The sequence below is a fragment of the Copadichromis virginalis genome, linkage group LG10 (assembly GCF_057382275.1).
Source record: "Copadichromis virginalis isolate Kocher_CV1m ecotype Utaka linkage group LG10, C_Virginalis_male_GT1.1, whole genome shotgun sequence".
Classification (NCBI taxonomy): domain Eukaryota; kingdom Metazoa; phylum Chordata; class Actinopteri; order Cichliformes; family Cichlidae; genus Copadichromis; species Copadichromis virginalis.
The window spans coordinates 26429202-26456694 of record NC_140627.1 but is presented as its reverse complement, the minus strand read 5'-3'; the positions used below and the strand labels follow the sequence as shown (position 1 = coordinate 26456694).

At 40.3% G+C, this 27493-nt stretch overlaps 1 protein-coding gene across 3 annotated transcripts; it reads left to right on the top strand.

The window, feature by feature from the left end:
* The first annotated feature begins 407 nt into the window (after nucleotides 1–407).
* trim37 (tripartite motif containing 37) lies at nucleotides 408–26543 on the top strand. 3 transcript variants are annotated; one of them, XM_085470879.1, is made up of 26 exons: nucleotides 408–670; nucleotides 2479–2548; nucleotides 2713–2814; nucleotides 4130–4170; nucleotides 4541–4657; nucleotides 4977–5064; nucleotides 5181–5303; nucleotides 7432–7555; nucleotides 8672–8739; nucleotides 9649–9773; nucleotides 10044–10094; nucleotides 10450–10531; nucleotides 10664–10740; nucleotides 11410–11589; nucleotides 11692–11806; nucleotides 12054–12245; nucleotides 12599–12732; nucleotides 12858–12940; nucleotides 14725–14973; nucleotides 16119–16427; nucleotides 18486–18632; nucleotides 21008–21203; nucleotides 21310–21401; nucleotides 22834–22944; nucleotides 23977–24019; nucleotides 24192–26543. In XM_085470879.1, the coding sequence occupies exons 2-26, from the start codon at nucleotides 2528–2530 to the stop codon at nucleotides 24427–24429; spliced, it is 3108 nt and encodes a 1035-aa protein (XP_085327005.1). In that variant the 5' UTR covers nucleotides 408–670; nucleotides 2479–2527; the 3' UTR covers nucleotides 24430–26543. The 3 variants fall into 3 exon arrangements, with proteins under 3 accessions (XP_085327005.1, XP_085327006.1, XP_085327007.1); XM_085470880.1 differs by having other exon boundaries at nucleotides 24167–24317; XM_085470881.1 differs by having other exon boundaries at nucleotides 23977–24317.
* Nucleotides 26544–27493: the final 950 nt, after the last annotated feature.

Sequence of the window (27493 nt, the reverse complement as noted above, 5' to 3'; positions counted from 1 at the left end):
ATAATAGCTGTAGACCGAACACTGTGGACACAGCAGCAGTTTAAAGAGAAGGTTTTAAGATAAATTTTTCCTCTACTCCCAGTCTGGCAGTTGAACTGTCTCACTCTAACATATATATATATATATATATATATATATATATATATATATATATATATATATATATATATATATATATATATATACATTCATATTAGTATATATTATTAATATACTAATATATATATATTAGACAGTTATATATAGTATACGATACAGTTTACGATATACAGTGTACACTTTGTGCTTTGCCCTGCCTTAGGTTTACGCTGTACTTTCCCAAACTTTCCATTTGGGGGCGGCAAAGCCCCACAGACCTTCTGTCACTTGCAAACACATAAAATTAATAGAAGAAGAAAAAAAGCCATTCGATTGGTTATTGCTAGGGGACAAACAGCCTCTCACCAACCACTGTTACATCTTCAGCTTAGGTAGAAAGGCAGCTGTATACCATCCTTGGTGCGGCACAGTGTGAGGTCTATTTTGTCGCAGCTAAATCTGAGTAGCACTTTAGTCTTTTTTATTTTTTTGCGGTGCTTTACGCGACGGAGGTGTTGTAATATATTATAATGTAGCCGTTAGCCGTGGTTTGTTTATCTGGCGGGGTGGACAGAGCCGATTCTCCGTCTAGGTGAGTGAACGACCCTGCTAATGCGAGCAAGCTAGCTATGAAAGCTCTCTCTCTCTTTCTAGATATATAAATATACATACACGCACTTATATATGTTTTTGTATTCAGGCTATCCTGCTATATGCTGCTGTCAGGGTATATCTTCCTTCCATCTATAGCTGCTGCCATTGCTGCTGTCGGACTGGTTTTGTGTCTGCTGATGCTGGGCCTCTGGCACAGATTGCAGGCTGCCGTTCACAACAACTGTCATGTTGTTGCTAATGTAGGCGAGCCCGCTGTTTGTGTTGTGCTCTACAGACACAGTTGCACTGATGTTACTGAGGTTTACATTCATCTTCACCACGTGCAACTATTGAGTATCGATTAGAGCTGCAGGGGTGACAATTTTGATCGTTTTCCCCATTTACTCGGATATTAAATAAAAAAAAAAATAATATTAAAAAAATACCTGAAAAAAACTGCTGTTTACTACCGCACATTCCTGGATTTTTATGTGGCCAGACCTTCCAAACCCCATTTAATATACGATATGTCAAAGTAAAAGATGTGCCATTTTTGCTTTCACAAGAAATAATTAAATGATAATAAAAATAAATAAATACAACTTATGCTACTTTCTCTTTATTAAGCATTTGAGTAAATTGCTTTTTAAAGTTGCAAAAAAGGCTCCAGACATGCCGGACCATATGCACTCACCAGCTACATTACACCTTCCTAGTACCAGGTTTGACCCCCTTGTGCCCTCAGCAGTGCATTAATTCTTTGTGGCATAAATAGCTGGAAACGTTCCTTTGATTTTGTCCATAGTGACATGATGGCATCACACAGCTGCAGGTGTTTCATTTGCACATGTATGATGTGAATCGCCTGTTCCATCACATCCCAAAGGTACTGTACTGGACTGATTACTGTAAATGACATTTGAGTACTTGTTGTCATGGTCAAGAAACGGGTTTGAGGGGATTTGACCTTTTTCACATGGCACATTAGCTCATTAGAAGCACCTTTTAGAACATAGTCAGCAACAATACTAAGTGTGGTGTTTAAAAGACGTTCACATAGTATGACGGATCCAAAGTGTGCCAAAAAAAATGTCCCCCACATCTTTATAGCACCAATTTTTTACACTAAATTCAACAATCTTCTGTTGTCCTGTTTAGTTTTGGTGAACCTCATTTTCGTGTTCTTGGCTGTCAATAGTGGTCCTCGGTGTGGTCATCTGATCTTCTGCTTCAAGGTTCAACGTGTTATGCAGTCACAGGTCCCATTTGGCACCAACAGCTATGCTTCAGAGTCACTTAAATCTCCTTTATTCCACATTCTGATGCTCGGTTTGAACTTCCTCAGGCCGTCTTGTCCATGTCTACATGCCTAAATGTACTGAGTTGATGCTGTGTGTTTGGCTGATTAGATATTTGTGTTAACTACCAGTTGAATGGGGGTAATAATGAAGTGGCTTGTGAGTATAGATTTAAACTTAACAATTAAGTGATGTATTTATTTTAAAAAGTAATATTATTTGTTTTAGTAATACTTAAAATTACTAAATTGTATTAAAAAACTATTTCTATACAGTGATGTTTTATTTAAGAAATGTAAGTAATTAAAGCAAAAATTAGGGGTCCATTCTCAGTGTGCTTGCAGTAAAGCCATCAAGTTTCTACATCACATCTGTAAACCTTCTGAAATGCTTGTGAGGTTTCAAATCCTGCAAACCTTGATCTCAAATGTCAGGTGCCTACTTTCAACTGTCCAACTAAAGCACAGTTTGTTTATTGATATATCCTTATACTGTTTTTCTTTTTTAGAATACTTGTTTGACTTGTCTGTGAGGCCCAGAACATCAAACTGGCTGAAATGGATGAGCAAAGTGTTGAGGTCAGTTTCACTGTTAGACTGCTATGATGTATTACATTATATATTGTATTGTATAGTGTATTACTTACCAAATTCATGTAATGTGCATGGTTTAATCTTCATAATCTGTGGTCTTGAGTTCTGTGGCTGTAGTCGGTTTAAAACGTTCTTCTGTCCCTGTGCAGAGCATTGCTGAGGTGTTTCGATGCTTCATTTGCATGGAGAAACTGAGGGATGCTCGCCTCTGTCCACATTGCTCCAAACTCTGCTGCTTCAGCTGTATACGAGTGAGTCTGTTTAGACATAGCAGCGATCAGAAAATGTTCTCCTCACTCCACAACTCTGCATTCAGTTTTTACAAGTATCTTAGTTTTTATCTAATCAATTTTGTGATGTGACCAAAATTACTGCGACTATGTGCAATGAACGTACAGTCTTGTTGCTTTTCTAATAGTTGTTTCAAAGACAAGGGCCACAAAACAACATACGTACTTGACAACCTTGGTTTTATAGAGGAATATAAACCAAATGCAACCAGTTGCCAACAATTTTTGTCGAGTCCCCTGTTACAGAAACACATGTTGCAAATGCTTATTAGCGCAGACTGACTCAGATTGCTTGCAGCATGTTGCTAGTCCGTTTTTATAGACAGCAGATTTTGCAAAACTTCGCCAACCTGTCCGTGAGTCATCATAGAATCAGACTTAAACCACAATTATTTGAGAGGTTACCTCCAAGCAGCCAAACTGTGCAGCCACCTTGTGATTAAAAGTGGTCACCTGCTGGTTGAGGGTGTTTCACGCTCAGCCTCTGGGCAACCAACTGTTTTCATGCAACTACTTGAAATCAATCACTGAATGTGGGGAATAAATAAATAAAATAATGGAAGTCACCAGGCATTAGGCTGTTTTTTTTTTTTGTTTTTTTTTTTTTTTTTTTCCAACTTGAAATGAGGTTGATGTCCTATTTTTACTCTAATGTGATTGAGCCATTAATGATAAAGCGATGAGACAGATAAGTCTGTTAAATCACACAGTTGGGATTTATGTAGAGCTTTTCCAGTCTTACTATCCAAACCCTTAAAGAACACACAAACATTCAGACAGCACTTTTTAAAAAATAATAAACTACACACTGTCCAGCACACCTGTGTATCTTTCAGCCCACCGTTATGTGTGTAAGATCTTCGTGTTTTTTATACATGTTATTTTTATCTTTGTAAAATTTGATGGTGACTGGTTTTGGGATCGGTCACGTGCTGCCACCGCTACTTCTTTCATGTTTTATAGCTACATTGATAAATACTGAGATGACTTATCAAGTTAATAACCACCAACAGTAACCACAGTTGTTACTGTTCCCTTTCAATAATATTTGGTCAACAGTGCAGCAGTGGGATGCCGATGATTCACATGAGTCAGTCTTTGCTTATCCTCACACTCAGTAGGATCAGTTTGTGTAGTTTAGTTTTTCTTGGTCTTTATAAGGAATGTACAAATAAGAAAAAAATATAAAATGATTCCAGCTCTGTCCTGAATCATGAATCTTTGGCAGACTGTTTGTGCTGCTTGTATTTAAGCTGAAATCTCTCCTGTGTAACAGCGATGGCTGACGGAGCAGAGAGCACAGTGTCCACACTGTCGGTAAGCACCTGCTAACACACACACTTCATATAACTAATCACATTTGGTGGAATAATTCATGGTCCATGTGAATTTTGTTTGAACTCATAAGGTACCTGGTAAGACCAGAGTAATGACTAAAAACAGTGTGTAAGAGCTATACAACTCACAATGTAACAGCGTGGAATACATATGAATTCGATGTGAGTTAATTCAACAAGACATAAGCATATTATGTCTTTAGTATATCCTATGGGCAAGGAGAACACCAATAAAACTGATGAAACGTAGCGAAACAGACAAAAAGCCTCAAGATAACTTTCTGATCTGCTTCATAATGTTAGAATAGCTATGCAGTTATTAAAATATGTGTGTGCATTCTTTTGTACAGGGCTCCACTTCAGCTGAGGGAGCTTGTCAACTGTCGCTGGGCGGAGGAGGTCACCCAGCAGCTGGACACCCTGCAGCTTTGCAGCCTCACCAAGCATGAGGACAACGATAAAGACAAGTGAGTTCTTGACAAGTGTTTTTCAGTCCCAGTCCTGTTTTCTGAGTTGAAAGTGTTCTTGTCATTTTTATATCCCTGTCTTCCTTAAATTTCTCTTCATAAATCAAATCTTAATGCCAGAACTATGAAAAGTTATTTTAAGAAGTTTTGTTCATTCTGTGTCACCATTGTTTTATATTTGTCAGGGTTTTGGTTTTTTGTTTTTTTGTTTTTTGGTTGGGGTTACTTATACATGCTCTGTGATGCTCAACTCAGAGAATAACAATCAAATTTGGTACAGTTGTGGGAAACAAACAGTGGTTGTCTTGTTGCTCTGCAGATGTGAGAACCATCACGAGAAGCTGAGTGTTTTCTGTTGGACCTGTAAGAAATGCATCTGTCACCAGTGTGCCCTGTGGGGAGGCATGGTAATGCTTCACTTATATAATAGTTGGCAAAGTCAGAAACGCTCTCATTAATGAGTTTTCCGCTACATAAAAGTCAGATGGCGTCCGGTGAATTTTGCTGTTTTGGTTGCTTCCAGCACGGCGGCCACACCTTTAAGCCCCTGGTGGAGATTTATGAGCAGCATGTGACCAAGGTGAAGGAGGAGGTTGCCAAGCTGCGCCGCCGCCTCATGGAGCTCATCAGTCTGGTGCAGGAAGTGGTGAGGACTGCTTTTTCTCTTATGAACAACAAATGCTCAATAGTTTGATATTTACTGTCCTGTCAGATCAAACTCCTTCTGTTTCGTGCACTCATCACTTTTCACCTTCACCTCTTCAGTAAATCTTTTTAACTGCAGATTCATATCCTAGTACATATTTGAATTCTTCTTGACATTCATGGGACTTGAAGGATGTTCTCTCCCTCAACTATGAAGAATTATTAATGGGTTGGCGAGTTATCTTGAGGCAAACTCAGTTTTCAGTATTACAAAGGTGTCCTTTCTTAGCTGTCTAGATCAGCGGTCCCCAACCCCCGGTCCGTGAGTCGTTTGGTGCTGGGCCGCGAGAGTTGAGGCTCAGGTGTGAAATGTGTGGTTTTCAGGGTTTTTATCGGGTTTCAGCGTTATTTTGTTATCGTTTTTATCGTTAACTCGGTCTTCCTGGGTCATTTCACGTGTGTTATGAATAAATCTTCTTTTTTTCGGTCCCGGTACTAGTTTTATTTTGTTGTATTTATCCGTGACACCTTAAAGGCCGGTCCGTGAAAATATTGTCGGGCATAAAATGGTCTGTGGTGCAAAAAAGGTTGGGGACCGCTGGTCTAGATTACCACGATGAGTTATGCTGCTTTAAGTAGAGTTTAGATTCTCTGCTGAAGGAATAGGTTTTATATGTATTGCTGTATCTTACATGCCACTGTTATGATAAGCCAATGTGTTACACTGTCTGCCATAGGAATTTATACACATTCATTTTTTGATGCAGAAAATGCATAAATGTTTTTATTTTCTGACATTAATATAAAAAATAACTAGCATTTTTGTTTTGCACAAAGAAATAAAATCAGCTCCATAATCCATAGAGCCCAATTAATGACCCACTTGTAGAGGAAAGCTTAAGTCAAAGAGCCTGTGGAAATTGTTTTAACTTAGGACCTCTGAGGCCCACTTTAAAGTTTCAGGTTATTAATGTCAACTGGGTACAGCATGAAATGTCCCGACAAAGCACTTTGCAGTGTTTCTTGGTCATTATTTGTGTGATTACACTGCTACATTATTGTAGTTCGGTGGTGGGATTCAGGAGCACCTGAGGGTCACTCTGGCCTTCTCAATTTGAGCAGTGACATTAAAGCAAACAGCAGTGAACTCAGGGAACTGTTATCATGATACTCCTGAAAGATACACATAGATGAGTTGTATGAAGACTGCCTGTCTCTCTATCTCTCTTATGAAAGCATCCACTCTCTAACTGCTTCTTCACACGTATCGTGTCACCTGACATGATGGACAGAGTGAGACGAAAGGTGAAACAAAGAATAGATAATAATAAACTATAACACAATAAATTAAAATGCCCATAAATGCTGAAATAAGTGCAAGTCAGTTACAAGGCAAAAACACTCAGTCTGTTTGCGTCATAGCTTGTGTTCAGTTTCAGTGTCTGTGGAGTCTGCTTTTGCTTTTTGTTTGAATATAATACGTCCTGCGAGAGGATGAGCTCACTCTCCTGTTTAAAAGGCTAAATGCTTTCTGTGATTGTGCCTGACTTTGTTGGTTTGTGTGTCTACTGAATGATGTATCCTGAGAGTTTTTAGGATGCTTCTATAGCCTCGGGATACCTTCATGTTTGTCTGTTAGACCAAAAACTTTGGACTGCATTAATCTGAATTCCATATCCCAGATTATCATAGTGGTCAAATTTTAGCTCTAGGTATATTGTGATTATACTTCCATTCGAAAATGAAATATCATCTTGATAAATCATATAAGTTGAATTATTTTGTTACCCCCAATTTCCTATGCTTCACATCCAACGATAGATGTGACATTGTGATATAGCGACCACAACAATAAAGTATCTACTGTACATTATAAAGCGCCTTGAGGCAACTTTTGTTGTGATTTGGCGCTATATAGATAAAATTGAATTGAATTGAACAACAGTCCTAATCAACACACAGGATTAGACTTCAAAATGATATCAAATCCGCAGCCTACAGTATGGGCGTGCTGTATTGCTGACATCCAGCAGATGGCACTGTTGTTTTAATAAAAGCTTGTCAGTGAAGTTGACACAGTGAACGCATATTTAACACAGTGTGTTTGTGTGTTTTGTTTGATGGTTCAGGAGAGGAACGTTGAGGCAGTTAGGGGTGCAAAAGACGAGAGGGTCCGAGAGATACGTAACGCCGTGGAAATGATGATCGCTCGTCTGGATAACCAGCTCAAGAATAAGCTCATCACCCTCATGGGTAGGACTCACACTGTGCACACACTCACTGTCAAAAGCAGATGTCCAGATAAATGTTTTTTTTTTCTTTTTTTAGCTTTTTATATACATTTTAACCTTCAATTTAATTAATTACACATCATTTCAGTGCATTGCTTTTATCTGAAAAAGAGCTGACCTCAAATCTTATTTTAAAAACATTTTTGACCACTTTCAAGCTCATTATTTCCATGTCTGAACACCTTGCCTACTTTTATGTAAAAATACTGAAAGAACTCTGGTAAGCTGAATTGAATGACTGGCTTTTAGGCTGCAGGAGAGGACACATTATTCTCATTTTCACCTGCATTTTTTTGACTTCACCAGAGTAGCTTTGCACGATTAACTGTTCAAAAAAATGTCCTGCAGCCCATTAGATGGTTCAAACTCTGTTTAGAACAAGGTCAAACAATTGTCTTCCGATTGGCTGAAAAGCAGGCGGGTGGGGCTTGGGCACTCACAGACAGAACTGCATGTCTGAGATGACCAGATTTCGGCTATCATACAGAGCCAGGAGTATTTTTTAAAAAATGAATGTTTTGCTGACGGGGTGACATAAAATCTTTTTACCATTAAAATATCATTAAACATGAATTAAGGAGCATTCAGCAGGATTTTGCAAAAAATAAGAGATGAAACTGCTGAAAAAACATATTTAGAGTTATCTGAAGAGAATGGTACGTTAGGGTCACCCTTACTAACTGTAGTCATTAATTAATATTCAGCAGTTAAATAAATTAATCCCAGTTCTGTCGCCACCTGGTTATGCATTCCCAATAGAATAAGCATCATTTTAACAGGTTAAAGACATATGGCAGTGTTTAGTTTTCTTGTTGTTGCAAGACTGGCTTTAAATGTGTCTAAAGGTCGAGACCTTCACCCAACAAAACACGCAGACTCCCCACTGAAAGCAGTGAGAGGCGCCCTTTATAGCTGCGGGTAATATACATATGAAATATTTATCTGGACTGAGTGGATCCGTGCACTTGGCGCCCACATACACAACCTGCACTCCCACACACTCTCACTCAGCAGCTTCCATCAGGGCTGACATTCAGCACAAGAGTACTGAAAATAGAACTGCGTTCCTCCCCATCAGGCCAGAAGACGTCCTTGACCCAGGAGACGGAGCTGCTGGAGTCTTTGCTGCAGGAGGTGGAGCATCAGGTTGGTCGTCTGCAGCAGATCAAAGCCTCCATTCATTTTTTTCCTACTGCATATTGTTAGTTGTGTAATATTAAAGCTGAGAAACCCCACACACAATACAGCAATACATGCTGTCTCATTGATTCAACACTATTCCAGTCTTTAAGGTCAAGGTATATTTTAAATCCTCTCTTATAGCAAGTGTCTGGTGCAATATTTTAAAAGTTTCAACTGTGCTGTTAACTGTTTTTAAAAAGGAAACGACTAATTTGAGGTCTATCCAAACAATACATCTGCAAGTTATAAAACCAAAAGTATGATGTAATGGCTGCAGAGCTGGTGAGAATTCACTGTAAGTGCTTTATTTTACACTGTGGGAACTTCTTTTATTCATTATTGAGTAGCAGAGCATGTTGCACGACAAATCGGGCGAGCAGGCATGTTGCATTTGCACGATTGTTTCTTACAATGTGATGTGATGAATCATGAGCTTTTCTGCACTAAGAGTAGCAGCCAGAAAATATTACAGCACATTAAATACAGAAATACTGGCAGCGTTGAGGGATGGGTCATCTCATTTACCATCTTGAAGTTATTTTGTAAAATGACTCCAAAAAAGTTGCACTTTACTATTTTTCATAGATATTCATAGCATAAATGTAACATTTTACTGAATTACAATTACAATTTATTTTTTTTTACAAAAGAATCAGATTTTGAGGGGGTCAGGTGGGAGACTGTTTTTTGTTTTAAGAAATGAACTTTTATATTCTGACTTTGCTTCTTTTGTTACTGAATTAAGTAAAACATTTAGTTGAATTTCAGTTAACTGTTTATTTTTTCTGAGCAAAAATCAACACATCATCGATTGTTCAGCTGCTTGCTGGCAGTAACGAGATGATTTTCCTGAATTGTGTGTATGCTGAACAGCTTCACTCCTGCAGTAAGAGCGAACTGATCTCAAAGAGCCCAGAGATCCTCCTCATGTTCCAGCAGGTCCACCGGAAACCCATGCAGTCTTTCGTCACCACGCCCGTCCCTCCAGACTTCACTAGGTAATATCCTCAGCTGCAACACCAGACGCTTTTCACGGTCCAGGGAGGATGCAACGAAATGCCTTAGCTACTAGGGATAACAAAAATTATCATCAATAATAAATGTTATGTGGCAGGAGATTCCCATTTGTTTTTTTTTTTGTTTTTTTTAATCAATCGATTAAATTTTATGGCTCATAATACTAAAGGAAATAACCTGACAGTGACTGTAAACTACAGGTTAATTATTGTGCTTTTATGTGCAGTCATCTTTCCTCTTTGTGCTTTCAGTGAGCTGGTTCCTGCCTATGACTCCAGCACTTTTGTTCTAGTCAACTTCAGGTAAATCATCTCTGAGGCTGCATTTGGTCATAGAGAAGACAAACAAGGAACTCTCACTCTGACATACTGTCAGCTTCTTCCTATCTTCAAACACCATCCTTAAATTTTGTTGAGGATTTTATAAACTATGGAAAAATGTAAGGTACTTTTTAAAAATTTATTTTGCCTTTATTTAACTAAGTTCCTTGAGATTAAAATCTCTTTACACACTATTACAATGTTACAAGTTAAACTCAAATATAAATGCAAAATAAAATGAGTCAGAGTAAAAATAACCAGTTAAAAGCTTCAAATGGGAAATCTATCAAAACATCCTGATAGGGTTTCAGCTCGTTTGATATATGTTTGTTTGTAGCACCCTGAGGCAGCGGGCTGACCCGGTCTACAGCCCTCCCCTGCAGATCTCTGGCCTCTGCTGGAGACTCAAAGTCTACCCAGTGAGTTGATGTATGCCTTTTAAAACCTGGCTGCAGTTCTAGCTGACATCGATTGGTTATTGTGACTGTAGTAATTTAGACAGAAATCACGTTGTCTTTGCTAAAGCAGCACATGTCTCTGTGTTTCTGCAGGACGGTAACGGTGTGGTTCGCGGAAACTATCTGTCTGTGTTCCTCGAACTGTCTGCAGGACTTCCCGAAACATCAAAGTATGTAATATTTTGTTGTACATTGACTGCTCTTTCAATAAATTCCTCCTCTGCTCTGTTTTCTTTCTGTGACAATTTTTTATTTATTTTTTTTACAGTCAAGCCTGGGGCTAAATTGACTTGCGTAAAAGATTTATTTTCAAGTCCAATTTGAATAATTTACAGTTAACATGCAGGAAGACACATAGATTAAAAATGTTCAGTTATAATGCAGCCAGTGTTTTTCATAAAACCGTCAAGATTGTTTTAAAATGAAATGAAAATCTGGTCCTAATAGATGCACAGTATAACAAAAACCACTACATTACATGATATAGGATATTTGAAAAATGAGTTTGGCATCAGTGAGGAGATAATACTTTTTCTTTCATGTTTTAAAGACGTGTTACCGCTTCAACCAGGGGAGCAACAGGGGAACCCCTGATTGAATATTTAACGAGAAAACTGCATCAAATTTTGTCATTTTTAGCCGATTAATACCAAAATCAGGTGATCCTACTTGGACTCAATAATACTTGTGGCTTGAAAAACTAATCACTTCTAGTTTGGTGTGTTAAATATCCGTTCACTGTCTTTTAGTTCTTTAAAGAAATACATCCTCAAAAGTCCCGGATGAGTTCTGCTTTTGCTGCATTTCCTGTGTGTTGATATGCTCTTTGATATGCGTAGATATGAGTACCGTGTGGAGATGGTCCATCAGGCCTCCAGTGACCCCACAAAGAACATAATTCGGGAGTTTGCCTCTGACTTTGAGGTCGGTGAATGCTGGGGCTACAACCGCTTCTTCAGGCTTGATCTTCTAGCCAGTGAGGGATACCTGAACATGCAGACAGACACACTGGTCCTCCGGTGAGAACACGCACGCCCAATTCTAATTCTAATGTAGAATCAGGTTGAGTTGGAGATCTTTTATCCCAGTGTGACTGAGTATCATTGGTTTTCTTTGCTCAGCTATCAGGTTCGCTCACCTACCTTTTTCCAGAAGTGCCGAGATCAGTACTGGTACATCAGCCAGCTGGAGTCGGCCCAGAGTGGCTACATCCAGCAGATCAACAATCTCAAAGAGGTACTCTGTCTGTCCGTGTTTGTGTTCTGTATTTATAGGCGTGTTTTGTTTTTTTACTGTTTGTTGAATTTAGGATTCACTGACTCTCGTCAGCCATTGTTTTAGAGTAAACAGATTCCAAAGTTTTCAAAGATGCCAAAGTCTCTGAGTCACTCTGACTCATCTAGTTGGAGTTGCTTCCATAATTAAGTGTCTGTTTATTTTGAGCTAAATAATATTCCCCGAATCTCTGTATTTCTGATTCCAGAGGCTCGCTATCGAGCTATTTCGCCGTCAGACCTCACGCAGCTCCTCGCCTCCTGACCTGAGGCTTGCTGCGGGCACCACGACCTCTGAAAGAGACCCTCGCTCGGTGAAGAGTGACGATGAGATTCAGACCACTTTGAGCAATAATAAGAAAGGAGAAGAAGAAGAGAGGACGCAACACGATGACTCTAATGTGAGGATGGAAAATACTGCTTGACTTTGAAAAAACAGCTGATTGCTTCTTAATGTTTTCTTATTCGAGAGGGTGTCTGTGCATAGCTGAGCTTATACAGGTTTTCTTAGGTGATGGGCATCATGTTTTCACTGGAGGTGTTATGACTATGTCAAAAACTACTAATTATCTAGTATTATTTAGGTATTTTATTTATTAAGCTATTAATTTATTGGTGTTAAAATTTTCTTTTTATGGGGCATTTCATTGAATTTTAATTAAAAATCAAATGAATAAGAGCTGGAGGTTTTGGGATCCAGCGTCTTCCTGTACGAGATACAGCTCATTAATTGCCTGGCTCCTCTGTTGTCCAGGAGCTGTCAGACGGTGACCTGGAGGTGGACTGTCTGACAGAAGAGGAGGTGAACCCTCTGGATGGCAGCAGCACTTCAGGGAGCTCCACAGCCACCAGCAACACTGAGGAGAATGACATAGACGAGGAGACAATGTGAGCACAAATGGCTTTATTGTGAAACTTTCTACAAAAAATGTGCTTGGTGGTAATTTGATAATGAAGGCTTTGGTTTCTTTGGTAAGCCGAAGAAATGGATACTAACAGAAATATTTTCACAGGTCCGGGGAGAATGATGTCGACTTCATCGGCAACCTGGACACAGAAGAAGGAGAGCTTCCTGATGACTTGGCTGGAGCCACGGGTATAATTTAAAACATTCATAAAACTGTTTGATTTGAGTTTCCCACAGCTGACATGTTTTTGTTTTGTTTTTTTAACACACAGCAGTGTTAAAAATGTCAGATGTCAGTTTTATCGTTATGTTCTTGAAGGATTATTTAACCTATGCAAACAGAAACAAACTTAGAACCATGATTTGTGAACACATGATTTATGCTGCTGAACAACAAAGAACTGTTTATTTTTTTACCCCTGCAAATTGTGTCCTGAAATAAGCGTTCATTAATTTGTTCTTAAGTATAAATCAGCAGGAGGAGAAATCAATAATGAATGACTATAAAGCAGAACACAATTTAAAGTAATATTAAATATGCACATTACTCAAGGTGTAATGTTGTACATTTACAGCAGATGTTCTAAATAAGGACATTTTCACACATTAAAGTTGATTATAAACCTCTATTTCTTACTTAGAAATATCAAATGGAAGCTCTTAAATCAAAATACAAGTGCAATTTAGCCAGTCTTAATTCATATTACATGAAAGCATGATTTTAAAAAAGGGAAAAAAAAGATTTCTAAATGCTTGAGTTCTTCTTAGAGGGCTGTAACTTGTGGTTAATAGTATAAATGAATATGTTTCAGTTATTTAAATAAAATATGGTGTTTGTTCTCATTGTAACTCAGTAGGGCAGTTAAACCGTTAAATCTGATTATTTTCATGACAAAAATGTTCATCTAAAAGTTGCTACAAAAGCCCAGTGGGTTTACTGAACAATTCCCTCCATTTACGGAGTGTAACCATCAAATATTTATTGTCCTTTCTCAAATAAAGGCCCTGTTGTCTCCTCAGTTGAGGCAAATAAAAGTCAGCCTCTGTTTGAGAATTTTAGGAATCTATTTGTGTTGTTTGACAACTGTAGAGGCAGATCACAGCAATATGATGGTGGACCTCAAAGCGGCTCCTTCAGGCGTGTTTGACTGTGTTGGTGTTGAAAGGCATGAAGAGGATGAGTCAGTGTTGGTGCACCATGCCCCTCGCAGCCTGCCGATATAGAAGCACTTGGTGTCCGTGTGTGTACATGTGTGGGGAGGGGGTGTTAGATGTCAGAGTTGAACATATCTTTGCTGCATATTGTTTACATCCCACATTGGAGTAATTTTTATTTTTTTATGATTAGGTTACAATTCAGCGAGAGACTCCAGCCTGTTTTGTAACTCTGTTTTTGATGCAGGTTTCTTTGTCTGGAAAACCTTTAGAGAATTTTCTCTCCCAGCAGCTGGAAACTGGCCAGTCAGAAACTCATGTGGGCTGTACAGATAATAACATGTCTCACTGCTGCTTGAAACCAGATCAGTGTTTCTGTTGAGCTTCACTTAAACTTGAATCCCAGATTCAGTAGGTCTAAAGATTAAAAAAAGAAAAAAGGGGGAAAAAAAGTATTTTAAAAAATTTAAGAAGTTCAGACAGCTAAAACCTCCTCAGGCTTTTTGTTGGCAAATTTAACCATATTAAAAACTTAAGGACACAATATATCCTATAGACGTTTACTTTTGAATCAAGTTTTTATTTCAGTTAACTGAAAGGTTTTTCACAATGCCTTTTAGTTTAGTTTTAGTTACCTATAGTAACAATGAAGAGCACCAGATCTCCAACATAAAGAAACAGCTCAAATAACACATAAACATGAATATTTGGAAGGAGAAATGGAGCAATAATCACTTAAATAACCCCTTATTCCTCTTTTAATTTAAGCACAGCCACACATGAACCATATAAACCCTGTTTTTGTGTCTGATCTGCAGGCGGTTCCAACTCCAGTGTGCGATCATTACACCGTAGTGCTGCAGCTGCTGCCGGTCGTAGTACTAGTGGCAGTGGAGCTTCCGCTGCTGCTGCTGCCGCCACCGGTGCTGTTGGGCCAGGTGGTAACAGCCTCCTGGAGATCGACCCGGTCATCCTGATCCAGCTGCTGGATCTGAAGGAGCGCAGCAGCGTGGAATCCCTGTGGGGTCTTCAGCCTCGGCCTCCGGTGTCTCTCCTCCACAGCCAAGGTCTGTAGGCACGCTAACAAAATATCAGTCCCACTAAACTGGGAGTCATTACTCAAACTCTGACACAGGAGTTCCTCAAAATAAAAAACACTTTGTAAGGTCACAGGTTAGCATGTAAACAGCACTGGTTTCAACATATTTAAGTATAGAAAACACATGTAGGATGTTCTGTAGGCTTTGGGGATAAACGCTGTGTTTGCACAAGATTACCAGAGAGCCTCATGCTGATTCTTATCAGTCTCATCCTTTTTCTCTTTTGATGGATTTGAACTTGCTTTCGATATGAATCGGTTTTGCTGCTTTCTATGGAGAAGAAATACATTAGACCAAACTTTTCATTTTCAGGGTGGGAAAATTAAACTTACAGGAATCAGAAAGAAGGGTGCAGCGAACGCCAAGAATTTTGTGAAAAGAACAAAGAAAAAGACCAAAATCAGTTTTCTTGGGACTAATATTGTCCCAGCACCTCTGCTAGGAGAAACATTGGAGCTAATTTGTTGTGGATTTTTTTTTTTCTTTAAAAATTGGTCAAAACCATTACCACCAGCATCCTTTTGTAACCACTTTCTCTTGACCTGTTCGATTAAAAGCGTTGAAGAAAGGTGGAAAGAGAAAAACAGTTTTTAGGGCAACAAACTACCCTCTCACCTTGTAACAGCTGATGTTATTAAGTCTGAAACGACAGTGATCTGAAGGACTACAAAAATCTCATCTTACGTACTTTTGCAGGTCATTAAAAGAACAATATAAAGTAAAATAAGATGTTTGCCACATTGAGACCTTTAGTTCAGCAGTTTATTACGTGAAATAGGAAACAGACTGTTAATTAACATTTATGTGATCTGCACCACTTGTTGTGAGTTATAGGACGCTATCCTCTGCTAAAGGAGGTAATAAAGGAAATATTGAAGTGTTTTCCTGAGTATCTGGAGAATTTAAACCGAACTTAGCATAACTGCCATGCAGTTTGTGAAAAGACTTTAGGTACATTTGATGTTTAACTTTTTCTCAGTACCAACAGGGAAGCTTCTGATTGGTCCCCGAACCACCATGCAGCTTGCGACCATAGCCCCAAACATAGTTTTAAGCTGTATATTTGGAGCTTCACCTTATCTGCTTCTCTAACTTGTTTCTTGTGTCTTCAGCTCATCCTCACTCGAGGAAGGAACGAGAGCGGCGTCCGCAGGTGGTGCGACGATCAGCTCCGGACTCGGGGGTCCTCATCCGCCTCAAGGCTCAGATGGCTGAGGTCCGCAGCAAGATGGCCGATGTCAAGAGTCAAGTGCTGGAGGTGCGGGGGTCAGCGGAGCCCAGGCCTGGCCCATCTGGGGCCTTCGGTGCTGAAGAGCTCCCGTCTCATCACGGCGATTCAGAGATGGCAGCTTGTCATAAACCCAGCGAGCTTGACCTGGTGGGGAGAGCAGCTGCGACTCGAGCCAGACCCTGCCACCCCGGTGAGGACTGCTGTTGCAAGCTGTTCAGTGTTAATGTGTAAACAGTGACAGTTTCAACCAAACAGGGAATCTGAGTTATCTGGTTACCCACGCTACAGTTGGTCCGTTTGATTATCTCAATCTCTGCCTGAGGAAATGAATTTATTGAATTCTTTTTGAAAAGAAAAAAACATTGTAGAAATGAAGAGCTGTGTGAAAACTATGCTGCTTCTTTTTGCATGGCATGTTATTCTGGTGGACAAAGTACACAGCAAATGTGCAAACCGGAATAGAGAGGACAATCTGTGTGGGTTGCCACACTGTCAGTTGTCAAGGGTACTCATATGTAGGGCTGTCCCGAATACTTTTGTTTAATAAAAAATTTTGGGGGGGTGCTTTGCAAAAGCAAATGAACATAACAGAGAGAGAGCATCGTATCTGTGCTGGGAGATCACAGAAAATGTACATGATGACCTACAGATATTTTTTTCTTTAGCTTTTGAACAGTAAATCTATTGAATAGGTATAGCTGTTCATCACTGTAAAAATCCACCATGTTGCCCTGCAATCTTGAAAACAGTGACAAGTTGGACATTGCCGTTCTACCTAATCAGGTTTTATGTATCTTTTTAGAAAGCGGCCACATGCGAAGTAGTATGAATTGGCTAAACAACAACAGCAGTTGGTTATAAGCTAATATTTTCCAAGTTATACTCGAGTGTCGCAAAAATCGCACTCGCCTGCAGAGTGCAGATTAATGCACTACAGATGGCCAGCATTTTTAAGCGGACTTGGTCAGAAACATAAAATACTGCAAAATATTAAATTGACACATATCGTTTTTACCCATCAGCTGCAAAAGGCTGATGAGCTATTGCTGTGGGCTGGGTGGGCGGTGTGGACACCCGAGTTTGTGAACGTGATAACTCAAGAAGGAAGTCGCCTAATATTTTCAAATATTGATACCACAGGTACATCTACTAAAAATCTCAGACAACTTCAAAGCCTGGCGACTTTAACCTCAAGGTCAGAGGTCAAGTTTTCTGAAAATATTCTGAATGCAATGACATTAGAACAAGGCGACATAGGATTTTACCACAAGTGTATCTACTACAAGGCTAAGGGACAGCACTGGGAGCCACCAGTATTTTTTATTACTCATTTATTGCCAAGTGTTTATATGATTCCAATATGTTACATGTTACATGGTCTAAATTTTACTGTTTTTGAACAGGATGTTTACATTATATTCTCAGATATACGTATACTCTCAGAATCCACTAAGCTAAAACCTAACAGGTTAACATGCTCTTGCTGAGACTGAAGCAAGTTGACAGGTTGGCATAGCCTCAGTTTCTTTTTTTTCTGTGTCTTTTGGGAATTGGTCAGACGGCCCGGTGGCGCTAGTATCCGGCAGCCTCGCCTCTGTCAGTGCGCCCCAGGGCAGCTGTGGCTACAATGTAGCTTGCCATCACCAGTGTGTGAATGTGTGTGTGACTGGGTGGATGACTGAATGTAGTGTAAAGCGCTTTGGGGTCCTTAGGGACTAAGTAAAGCCCTATACAAATACAGGCCATTTACCATTTAATTACAACATTGAAAGTCAATATTTGCTGCTTCTTTGGATCCAACTAACCTTACATCATTTGTAGCTTTATTTATAGCTTATAAGGGAAATAAACTCTTTTAAACCCTAATCATTGCATAAAACTTGTAATATTGCCTGCTAGCTCTGGGAAACATCAGTGGATGATATTCAGGCTAATTTTTCATTGGAAAAATGTGCCCAGAGAAATTTTGGACTTTTTGAGATTCTATTCTGTCAGGACAGATTATGCTGTTTTTGTTTTGGCACAGTCTTAGGAAGAGATGGATTAGTTTACTTTCCATATTCCCCTATTACACTAAGCCAGGAAGGCCTGCCTCACTATCTTTAGATTAAACTCCAGATAACAAGGCTCACGGGACTTCTGCTGGCACAATCAATATGGTTTTTATCATTATTATTATTATTATTATTATTATTATTATTATTATTATTATTATTATTACATTTGTGTGTCTGTGTTCTGTGTGCAGCCAGGAAGTCTCTGTCTCCTGTCCTGGACAGCAGCTCTCTGGTTGTGAAGAGGAGGAGTCCAGAGGAGATGGAAAAAGACCTGAGGGGAGCAGAAGCTGCTCTGGAGCTCAGCCTGCATCCTAAAGATGGGATGGGAGGAGCAGAGGGTAAGTGTATTCTTGTTGTTGTTGTTGTTGTTGTTGTTTGTTTGTTTTTTATTCTCCTTTAAACCTGCATAAAATCACAGCCAAGGTGTAACATTGTCCTAAAAAACCGAATTCAAATCTGTGAGAATGACGTGAACAGTAGATGTTGTAAAACCGAAACACTGATCTTTAAAGTGCAATAAAGACAAACGGCAGAGTCAGGTGATCATTTGTTTGTTACTTCGTCACTTCAGGTGAACATTTACAACTGTTTAGACAAAATATGGATAGAGAAGGGTTTATTTATTTATTTTTTTGATTTTGTTTTAGAGAATCAACAGTGATTGTGCTGAAAATTTAGGGTGCAGAGCTTGACTGCTTGAGTGCACTTTACTCAGTCAAGTATCCACCTGATGGATCCTGAAGTTTCTGCAGTTGATTTTTATATTTACTCTCCCCTGTACTGCTTCATTAAGACTTAAAATAGTTTGTGATTCTTTAGTTGCTTTTATGTTTTAACATCGACACAAAAACAGTAACACTTTTCTTTTATAAGAATTTAAAAAAAAAATCTGATTCCTGACTTTTATAGGTGACTTTATTAGATTAGCCTTCAGACGTGCAGTTCATGATCTCCCCTTTATGAGTCATGTAATCATCATAAATTATATATTGTGGTTTAAGAGGTTGAGCTTTTAAAACTTTTCATATCAGTATTATGGTGTGGCCTGCAGTTAGTTCACCTTTAAGACACTCTGAATATCATGGTAACAAAAAAACCCCTTAAAGGGTTTTAAATGAGGTTTTTCATTTGGGGAAAAAAAATCATCGTAACTCTCTTCCCAATACAGACAATATGTGATGACCTCCCCTGTACCCATAATGATTAGTTTTGACACGACCTAGTTTAATGACCATTAGAATAGTTTTTTTTTTTTTTCAGGGGTAACTGTATAGGCGGAGACCACCTGCAGTAAACCCAGTCATTTTGTTCTATAAGCAGACACTGTTTGGTTCAGAAAAGGGAAACAAGGGTTACTGCTAGTAGGGTTTTCACGAGGTATAAAGTTAAGGCAGCAAATCACAGTGGTTTTTATTATCCACTGAACATTCTGTAGCACCACCATCTGATCAAAATAAATAGATATCCAAAGACATTATACACTCTCCTAAACCTGCAGTATGAAGGGATTCACTTACCCCAACACTGGCGATCACGATGAGTGGTTACACAAAGCTGGTTATGAACTTTTTTAGTTATCCCAGGGTTTCCTGATCTGCGTATGAACGTTTACGTAAAAATGGTTGGCGTTGCCAGCATCTGAACAATCACACTGTTAAGTGTATCAGCAAGTAAAGCCATAATACAGAATAAAAGTAACACAGCTGCTCCAGATGAGTCAGCGATGTGAGATAACCAATCACTCTACATTAATTTAATACATACAGCTCTGAATAAAAGAGCTACTATGTTAATGAAATTGAACTTATTTGAAGCTTGGAAAGAAAGTGCGCCAACTGTGTAAATATGTGTAAAGATACCGAAGATTAATTATTTTATTAAATAAATTTTTAAGTTGGTTTTGCATGCGCACTGGATGTAAGGTCAACAAATACAAAGAAGTGCTCTGCTTGTAGAACAATAAAAATTATTCACAGCCAACAGAAAAATAATGAAACAATAAAATTGTCTCTGAGAATTTGTATTTCTTGCTGATCATCAGGGAAATGGAAAGAAATTAGATATTACTGTCTGCACACAGTGGTCCGAGGGTTTTTCCAGGAATGGTGATGCTGTTTTCCAAGGAATTAATCAGCAGGCGGTGATTTCATATCTGTTGATCTCTAATTATGCTCGCAGTTTAAGTTACCAAGCTGATATACCCTGATAAGAAGTGTGAACCTCCTCCGTGGTACAGAAAACCCAGGATGAACCTGGATGAGACAAAATCCTGCTTCATTGCAGAGGCATTTATAACTTATTCATAGTGGAATTTTCAAACTGAACGTCCCACGATCTTTGACGTTGATTCCCAAGAAACACTTTTCATGCTCCAAAGAAGATAAACTCTTCTGATTTTAATGAATCACGAGCAAGCCATGCCGAAAAAGGTCGAACTTAGAGATTTCTGCACACTCCTCAAGACGATGCTTACGCTAGTGCTTCTTTTATTCAGGCTCTAAGGAAACTTATTATGACAGTGTCTTCAGTGCTTCCAGATTTGATTTGCAGTTTAATGACTGATGGGTTCTGGGATTCGCCAGCAGGGCTTTTTTTTTAGAAAAATAATACACAATATTACTTTATGGTCACACCCACTCAGCTCCCTGTTTTATCTTTTCTTAGCACATTCCCACTTTTCCATCACGTGACTTGGCTTTTGTCTTCATTCCAGGAGTGCTGAAGGCTGACAGCCTCCAGGGACCCCTGGTGTCTCTCAGCACCGCATCAGAGCAGCCCTCCACCTCTAAGCAGCAATATACGATGGAGCAACAGCTATACAGGGCCTCGGGGTCCAGGGAAGACATCTTCACCTTGGCAGCATCGAGCTACATGGCTTCAAGCAAGAACTGTGGCAGCAGGAGCCTGGGGTACGACCCAGAGACTCCTCATGCACAAGAAAAATTATATCTGCAAGAGACAGCCGTGTAATGGAACGCCAGGGTCCCATATGTCTTTCATTTCTTCCCGCTGCAGGGCAGCTGCGTTGGACTGTGAATCTGAGAGCTCAGGAAACTCCCATCAGTCCTTGCCGGAGGTGCCGTCTGCACAGCTGCTGTCATGTGAAGGTTGGTTCACCTTCTAACTGTGAGCCTCAGGAGTGATTGTGTTTGATGATTTGGATTGGCTCTCTGTATACCAGGCAGGGTTTTGTGCGTCATGCTACAAGGCCATGTCCCCGTCAGTCAGTCTAATTTAGTCTTGGTACAAGTTTGCAAAATTGAAGCTTGATGATACTTTCTTTAATTAAAAAAGAACATCTGGCACTCAGCATACTTTAAAAAAGGAATCATTCCCCTATTCTGACTGATGGTCTGTGAAATCCATCAATTCAATAAGAATTCTCCATCCATTCATCTTCATCCGCTTTATCCGAGGCCGGGTCGCGGGGGCAGCAGCCTAAGCAGAGAAGCCCAGACCTCCCTCTCCCCAGCCACCTCCTCCAGCTTATCCGGGGGAACACCAAGGCGTTCCCAGGCCAGCCGAGAGATATAATCTCTCCAGCGTGTCCTGGGTCTGCCCCGGAGCCTCCTCCTGGTGGGACATGCCCGGAACACCAACCCCATGAGGCGCCCAGGAGGCATCCTTGTCAGATGCCCGAACCACCCCACGTGGCTCCTTTCGATGTGGAGGAGCAGCGGCTCTACTCTGAGCCCCTCCCGGATGGCCGAACCTCTCACCCTATCTCTAAGGGAGAGGCCAGCCACCCTTCGGAGGAAGCTCATTTCTGCCGCTTGTATCCGTGATCTCGTTCTTTTGGTCACTACCCACAGCTCGTGGCCATAGGTGAGGGTAGGGACGTAGATCGACGGGTAAATTGAGAGCTTCGCTTTTACACTCAGCTCCCTCTTCACCACGACAGACCGGTGCGGCATCCGCATCACTGCAGCTGCAGCCCCAATCCGTCTGTCGATCTCCGGCTCCCTTCTCCCATCACTCGCGAACAAGACCCCGAGATACTTGAACTCCTCCACTTGGGGCAGGAACTCATCCCCGACCCGGAGTGGGCACTCCACCCTTTTTCCGGCTGAGAACCATGGCCTCCGATTTGGAGGTGCTGATCCTCATTCCCGCTGCTTCACACTCTGCTGCGAACTGTTCTAGTGCGAGCTGGAGGCCCTCACCCGATGAAGCCAACAGAACCACATCATCCGCGAAAAGCAGAGATGAGATTCTGAGGCCACCGAAGTGAAAGCCCTTCGCTACTTGGCTGCGCCTAGAAATCCTGTCCATAAAAATGATGAACAGAATCTGTGACAAAGGGCAGCCCTGGCGGAGCCCATCACCCACTGGGAACGAGTCCGACTTATTGCCAGCAATGCGAACCAAGCTCTTGCAGCAGTTGTATAGGGATCGAATGGCCCGTAGCAATGGGCCAGACACCCTATACTCCCGCAATAAGAATTCTGTAACACTGAATTATGAGCGTGCCTGAGAAGTTGGAACTTAAAGAGTTCTGCACACGTGTAACAGTCTCATTCTTTCTCGTCTCGTCTGCAGATCAGCCGGCATCTGTCCTGGTGACGGCTACAAGCAGCGACAGCGACACTGAGGACGAGGCCCTGCAGAGCAACAACTCTCGCTATGACAACCACACTCCACCCTGCACAGGTAACCAGCACACACATCATGAAATGAGGCAGAGCCAAGGTGCATGATGTAGATACTAAAATCATTGTTCAGATTCTGCAGAATCTGTTAATGTTTCCCTTTTTTCTTTGGTGGTTATCATCTCTACACACTCCTCCCTCTCTTTCTGCTCTAGCGCTTTTTTGGTATGTGCGTGTATAGTATACATGTACAGTCATGTACAGAGTTCGCAGCTTCAGTCGTTCGCAGACTTTTCCTTAGACTCTAAATAATAATCGTTCATGTACAGCCTTGCACATCCTTTACTATTTTTTATTTATTTATTCTTTTTTTTTTTTTTTTTAAGGAGAAGGCAGATTGGGATGGTGTACCACCCCTGTATTCAGAAGCAGGAGGTTTAAAGGTAGCCAGTCCAGGGGTGTTATTCATTTCTCCTTACTGCGTCTCTGGCAGATGGAGTCCAGCATTCCTGCATCATCAGTTTACCACCTGTAGCCATCTCGAGTGTTTTGCTCAGTTTTCTTGTGTTTTTCATTTTGTTCTTCTTAAAGCTCTATGATGCTGCCCAAATGCATATTTAGGGTTTAAACTATTTTAAAGGCATTTATAGGCATTTTCTTTGACCACATCCAAAATCCACAGTTTTCACAGTTCGCTGGTGCTCTTGGAACGTAATCCCCGCAGATTTTGGGGGGCGACTATATTTGATGAGTATTAGTACCACTTCTTTTTATTACTTTTTTTAAAACATGAGAGCAACTGGATGAGGTGAGTGGGATCCCACAGGGGTGGTGTGTGAGACAGCAGACTGTTATCCAGCAAAAAGGATGCACATCATCAGAGAGACTAATGATTTCGACCCTGGCAGTTTTTGTTTTGTTTTTTTCCCTCATCTGTATATTTGTGGATTACTGATAGCTAAAATAATTTAATAGTCAGATGTTTGGGAATTTCCTGGTACTTTTTGTCTCCTGTTCAAATGCTGATTTTGTGTTGTAATAGTGTTATGAGTAACACACAGATTGGCGTGTTTTTCCTCCTTACTTCTTCCAGGAGAGCAGCTCCTGTCTGATGACATGAGTCTACCTGCTGACAGGTGAGCGCAGAAGGGCGCCAGCTTCACGCCATAATAACGATGCAATAATGGCTGGAGAGGACACACATGCTAGTTACACACAGCTGTAGAGTAGAAACTATTTGTTATGCATGAACTGAAAACAAACACTTGTTTTTTTTTTCTTAGAGTTTCCTGAATGTCTTTATTATAGGACCATGGCAGAAGTTAATGAAATAACTGTTAAGAGCGTCACTTCATGTTGTGCAGAAACAACAGAGCTGCTCCCTTCAAGACAAACAACATCACCGTTTGCGTTTAAAGTTGTTTTTCTCTGTTCTGGGTTTGTCTTCATTCGGGGGTTTGACCCCTCGGTGCTGCTTTTTGCTCGTCAGTGTGGCTGTTATATAGCAGCACTGGGTTTACGTAAGTCAGTTAGTCTCATTATTTAATAGCCACGTACTAATGGCGACACTGCTGTTTGTTTAATGACTGAATTTCTAACAGTGTTAGGTGCATAGAAGCAGGACTGCAGTGCTTTTTAGTCACTTTATTTAATTCCTTGTGTATAAATGCTTTTCTAAGTCTGGCCTGTCTACAGCATATATATGTAAATAATATGTAGCCTGTCAATAAGAGTTTAGTGTTTCTACTGCTGTGCTGTTCATGCTGAGTTCAGTCTTCCTGCCCTTCAGGCCCAGCACCTTCTCCTCTTCCTTCACCCACTCGGCTCTCTTTATCCACCGCTCAAACGCTTCGTTTCAGACACACAGTTTTTTTTTTTTTTTGTTCTTTTTCTCGAGGTGAACCATTAGCTTTCCTTGTAAGTCATGTAAATGTCTTCGCTCTTAATAACAGCCGCGTCAGACTTTATTTGACATTTGAAAAGGCTAAACGATCAACTGAGTAACGTGGTTTATGAAGCTGCCGCTGCAGTCTGTGGGCTGAAACTTCATAGCACACCGCAGCCTCCGCGGTGACCCTCAGACTCTCAGGCAGGTGTTTTCAGTTCAACATCTGCATAAACACCAGTGACTGCAGGGCAACGGGCCTCTGCCCGCAGAGACTGACACACATACAGCACACCTGGCAGCTCATCAGTTATTATTAATTTAAAGGAGCAGTCTGAGTTTGGGTCTTCTCTTGATTCTGTAAAAATCTTTGTTAGCTTTACTGGACTCTATCCACACCTGCTCCTCTCCACTCCCACAGATTCAAACACCACTAAAACAACTGCCTTTTTTTTAAAATTTATTTATTTTTATTCCATGTTTTAAGTCTGCAGTGAGTGAGCGAGCATTGAAAAGCTGAAACTGAGGCAGTAGCTCTGTTTAAATTATTAGTAACACCTCTGTGTTCCTGATGTGGTGTGTCAGCACATCTGCTCTGGAGAGTTTCTGTATGTGGGCTGTACTCAGGCACAAAAGTGCAAAATTTAAAGGGCTAGTACACCCAAATTAAAAAGCTTACGTAGTGTTATCTATTAGTGAGATTGCTGTTCTTACATGGACACGATGGAGGGGCACGCAGGGCATTTACTTAGTACTCTCTCGATTAATCCTACGGATCATTTTCTCAGGATTTCATTTGGCTTATTTAATGATTCCAAAGAGTGAAAAATGACTGTCGCAGAAAAAAACGATCGGCTAATCAGAAAGTTTGCCCGTTAATTTCCTCTTTATCTAGATTTACTGAATAATTGCTGCACCTCTAGGTGAGTGCTAATTAGTTTGGGGAGCTCTGAAAAATGACTTTCCTTCTAGACCCTCTTACCATTGATAATTTAATTGGAAATATGTGGGGACCTTCTAATGAAAACTTCCCAGGATGGAAGGTTTTTGGTTTTTGTTTTTTTTTTGGGTGGGGGAGTAAACTAAACAAAAATAATCTGCATAGAATGAAAGTGTGTTTCTAATTTTGGGTGAACTGACCCTTTAAAGTCGAGGCACATTTAGTTTTCTGAGGAGTTGACAGCAGAGCTTAATAAGAATCGCTGTAATTATGTAACGTGTGCTCTGCTGCCCTGCTGGCTTTTCTTGATGGATTAATTATTTCTCACCTCACTTCTCTGAACAAACAGAGCGAACACGAGTGAAACGCTGTTGCTGCACTTCACTGGGAGAAAACATGTCGAGCACTCTGTCAGACCTTTCTCCTTCACCCCTCAGCTGTAACTCATTTTAAAAGCCACTTATTCTTCCCATAATCGGGAGTTTGTGTTGTAAATATGTTGGAGTATGTTCTTTTGAGGCTGTGCCTGAATGCACATGGCTTTAACAGCTGGACTGAAAGAAGATGGACTTCTTGTGCGCACCAAGTCTTTACACTAATAATTGAAAAAGTCCATTGCAGCTCATCTTGTAAATTCTGCTTTTTCGTCTGTTCCACTGTTGCGCACTTTCACATACATGACCGAAACATGGAAAAGCTCATATTCTTCACATGTTGTTTTGTCAAAAGCTGCTTTTGTTTTACATTTCCAGAAGTTGCAGTCTATAATTTTATGTGTATATTTTCTTTTTGTTGTGAGTGTAATAAATAAAATGTTTTATGATACTGAGAAAGAGCACGGTTGCTTATTTGTGTACCCCACAGCTCACTTATGCTCGTAAAGCTCTTGGAGCCGTAGCCGAAACCCAACAGGAAGTTCACCATTTTGAATTTAAGACTCAATTTTGGCCCTGTTTCTTATGCTATTTTAGGATGTTATGTTCCAACCAACTACTAGGGATTCAATTTGATCAATTTTGTTTCTCAATCTCATCCAAAGACCTTGGTGATGCTAAGCTTGGTGAAGCGTTTGCAGCTTCGTTAACGGGCGTGTCTGTGGCGGCTTGGAGAATGCCATTTATCCGCCATAGCGTTGGAAGTTATCAGAACTCACGTCTTTGTGAGTTTGGCATGGTTGATAAACCTCCAGGGCTGAGACATCTACATGCTGAAAGGACATCGCCACCATAGCTCCGCCCAGTGCCTACAGACTAAAGCCTTTTGTGATTTAAAAATTCTGATACATGTGACCTTTTCATCATGGGTTTACATTCTAACAGGACTAAAAGACTTGGAACAACAAGAAAATCCAGTGGCACTGAAGCGACTCACAAAATGATGGCAAGAGGAAGAATTAGTGCAAATTACCAAAAATGAGATGTGCAAAAATTAGGCTTGAAACAGGCGTAATACACTGTCAACCCAAGACTACAGAGGTCCTGAGTTTGAATTCAGAGCCCTTGTATGTGCAGCTTGTATTTCATCCTTTTACTTAATTATGTTTAATTCTCCTGTCACTGTAATTGTAATTGTAAAAACAAAACAAAACAAAAACGAGAGGGTTTATGGATGTTGTTTAGAACAGCATGCACATGGTGGGTTTGAGAGAAGGGGCATGCTCCTTATTCGTTGTAGTCAACCTGGAAGTGAGCAGTGGAAAGAAGATCAGATGGATTCAAAGCAGGACTGAGAATGACTGAAAATACAAGAAAGATTCAAAGAGACCTCAAACTGATGCAAATCAGC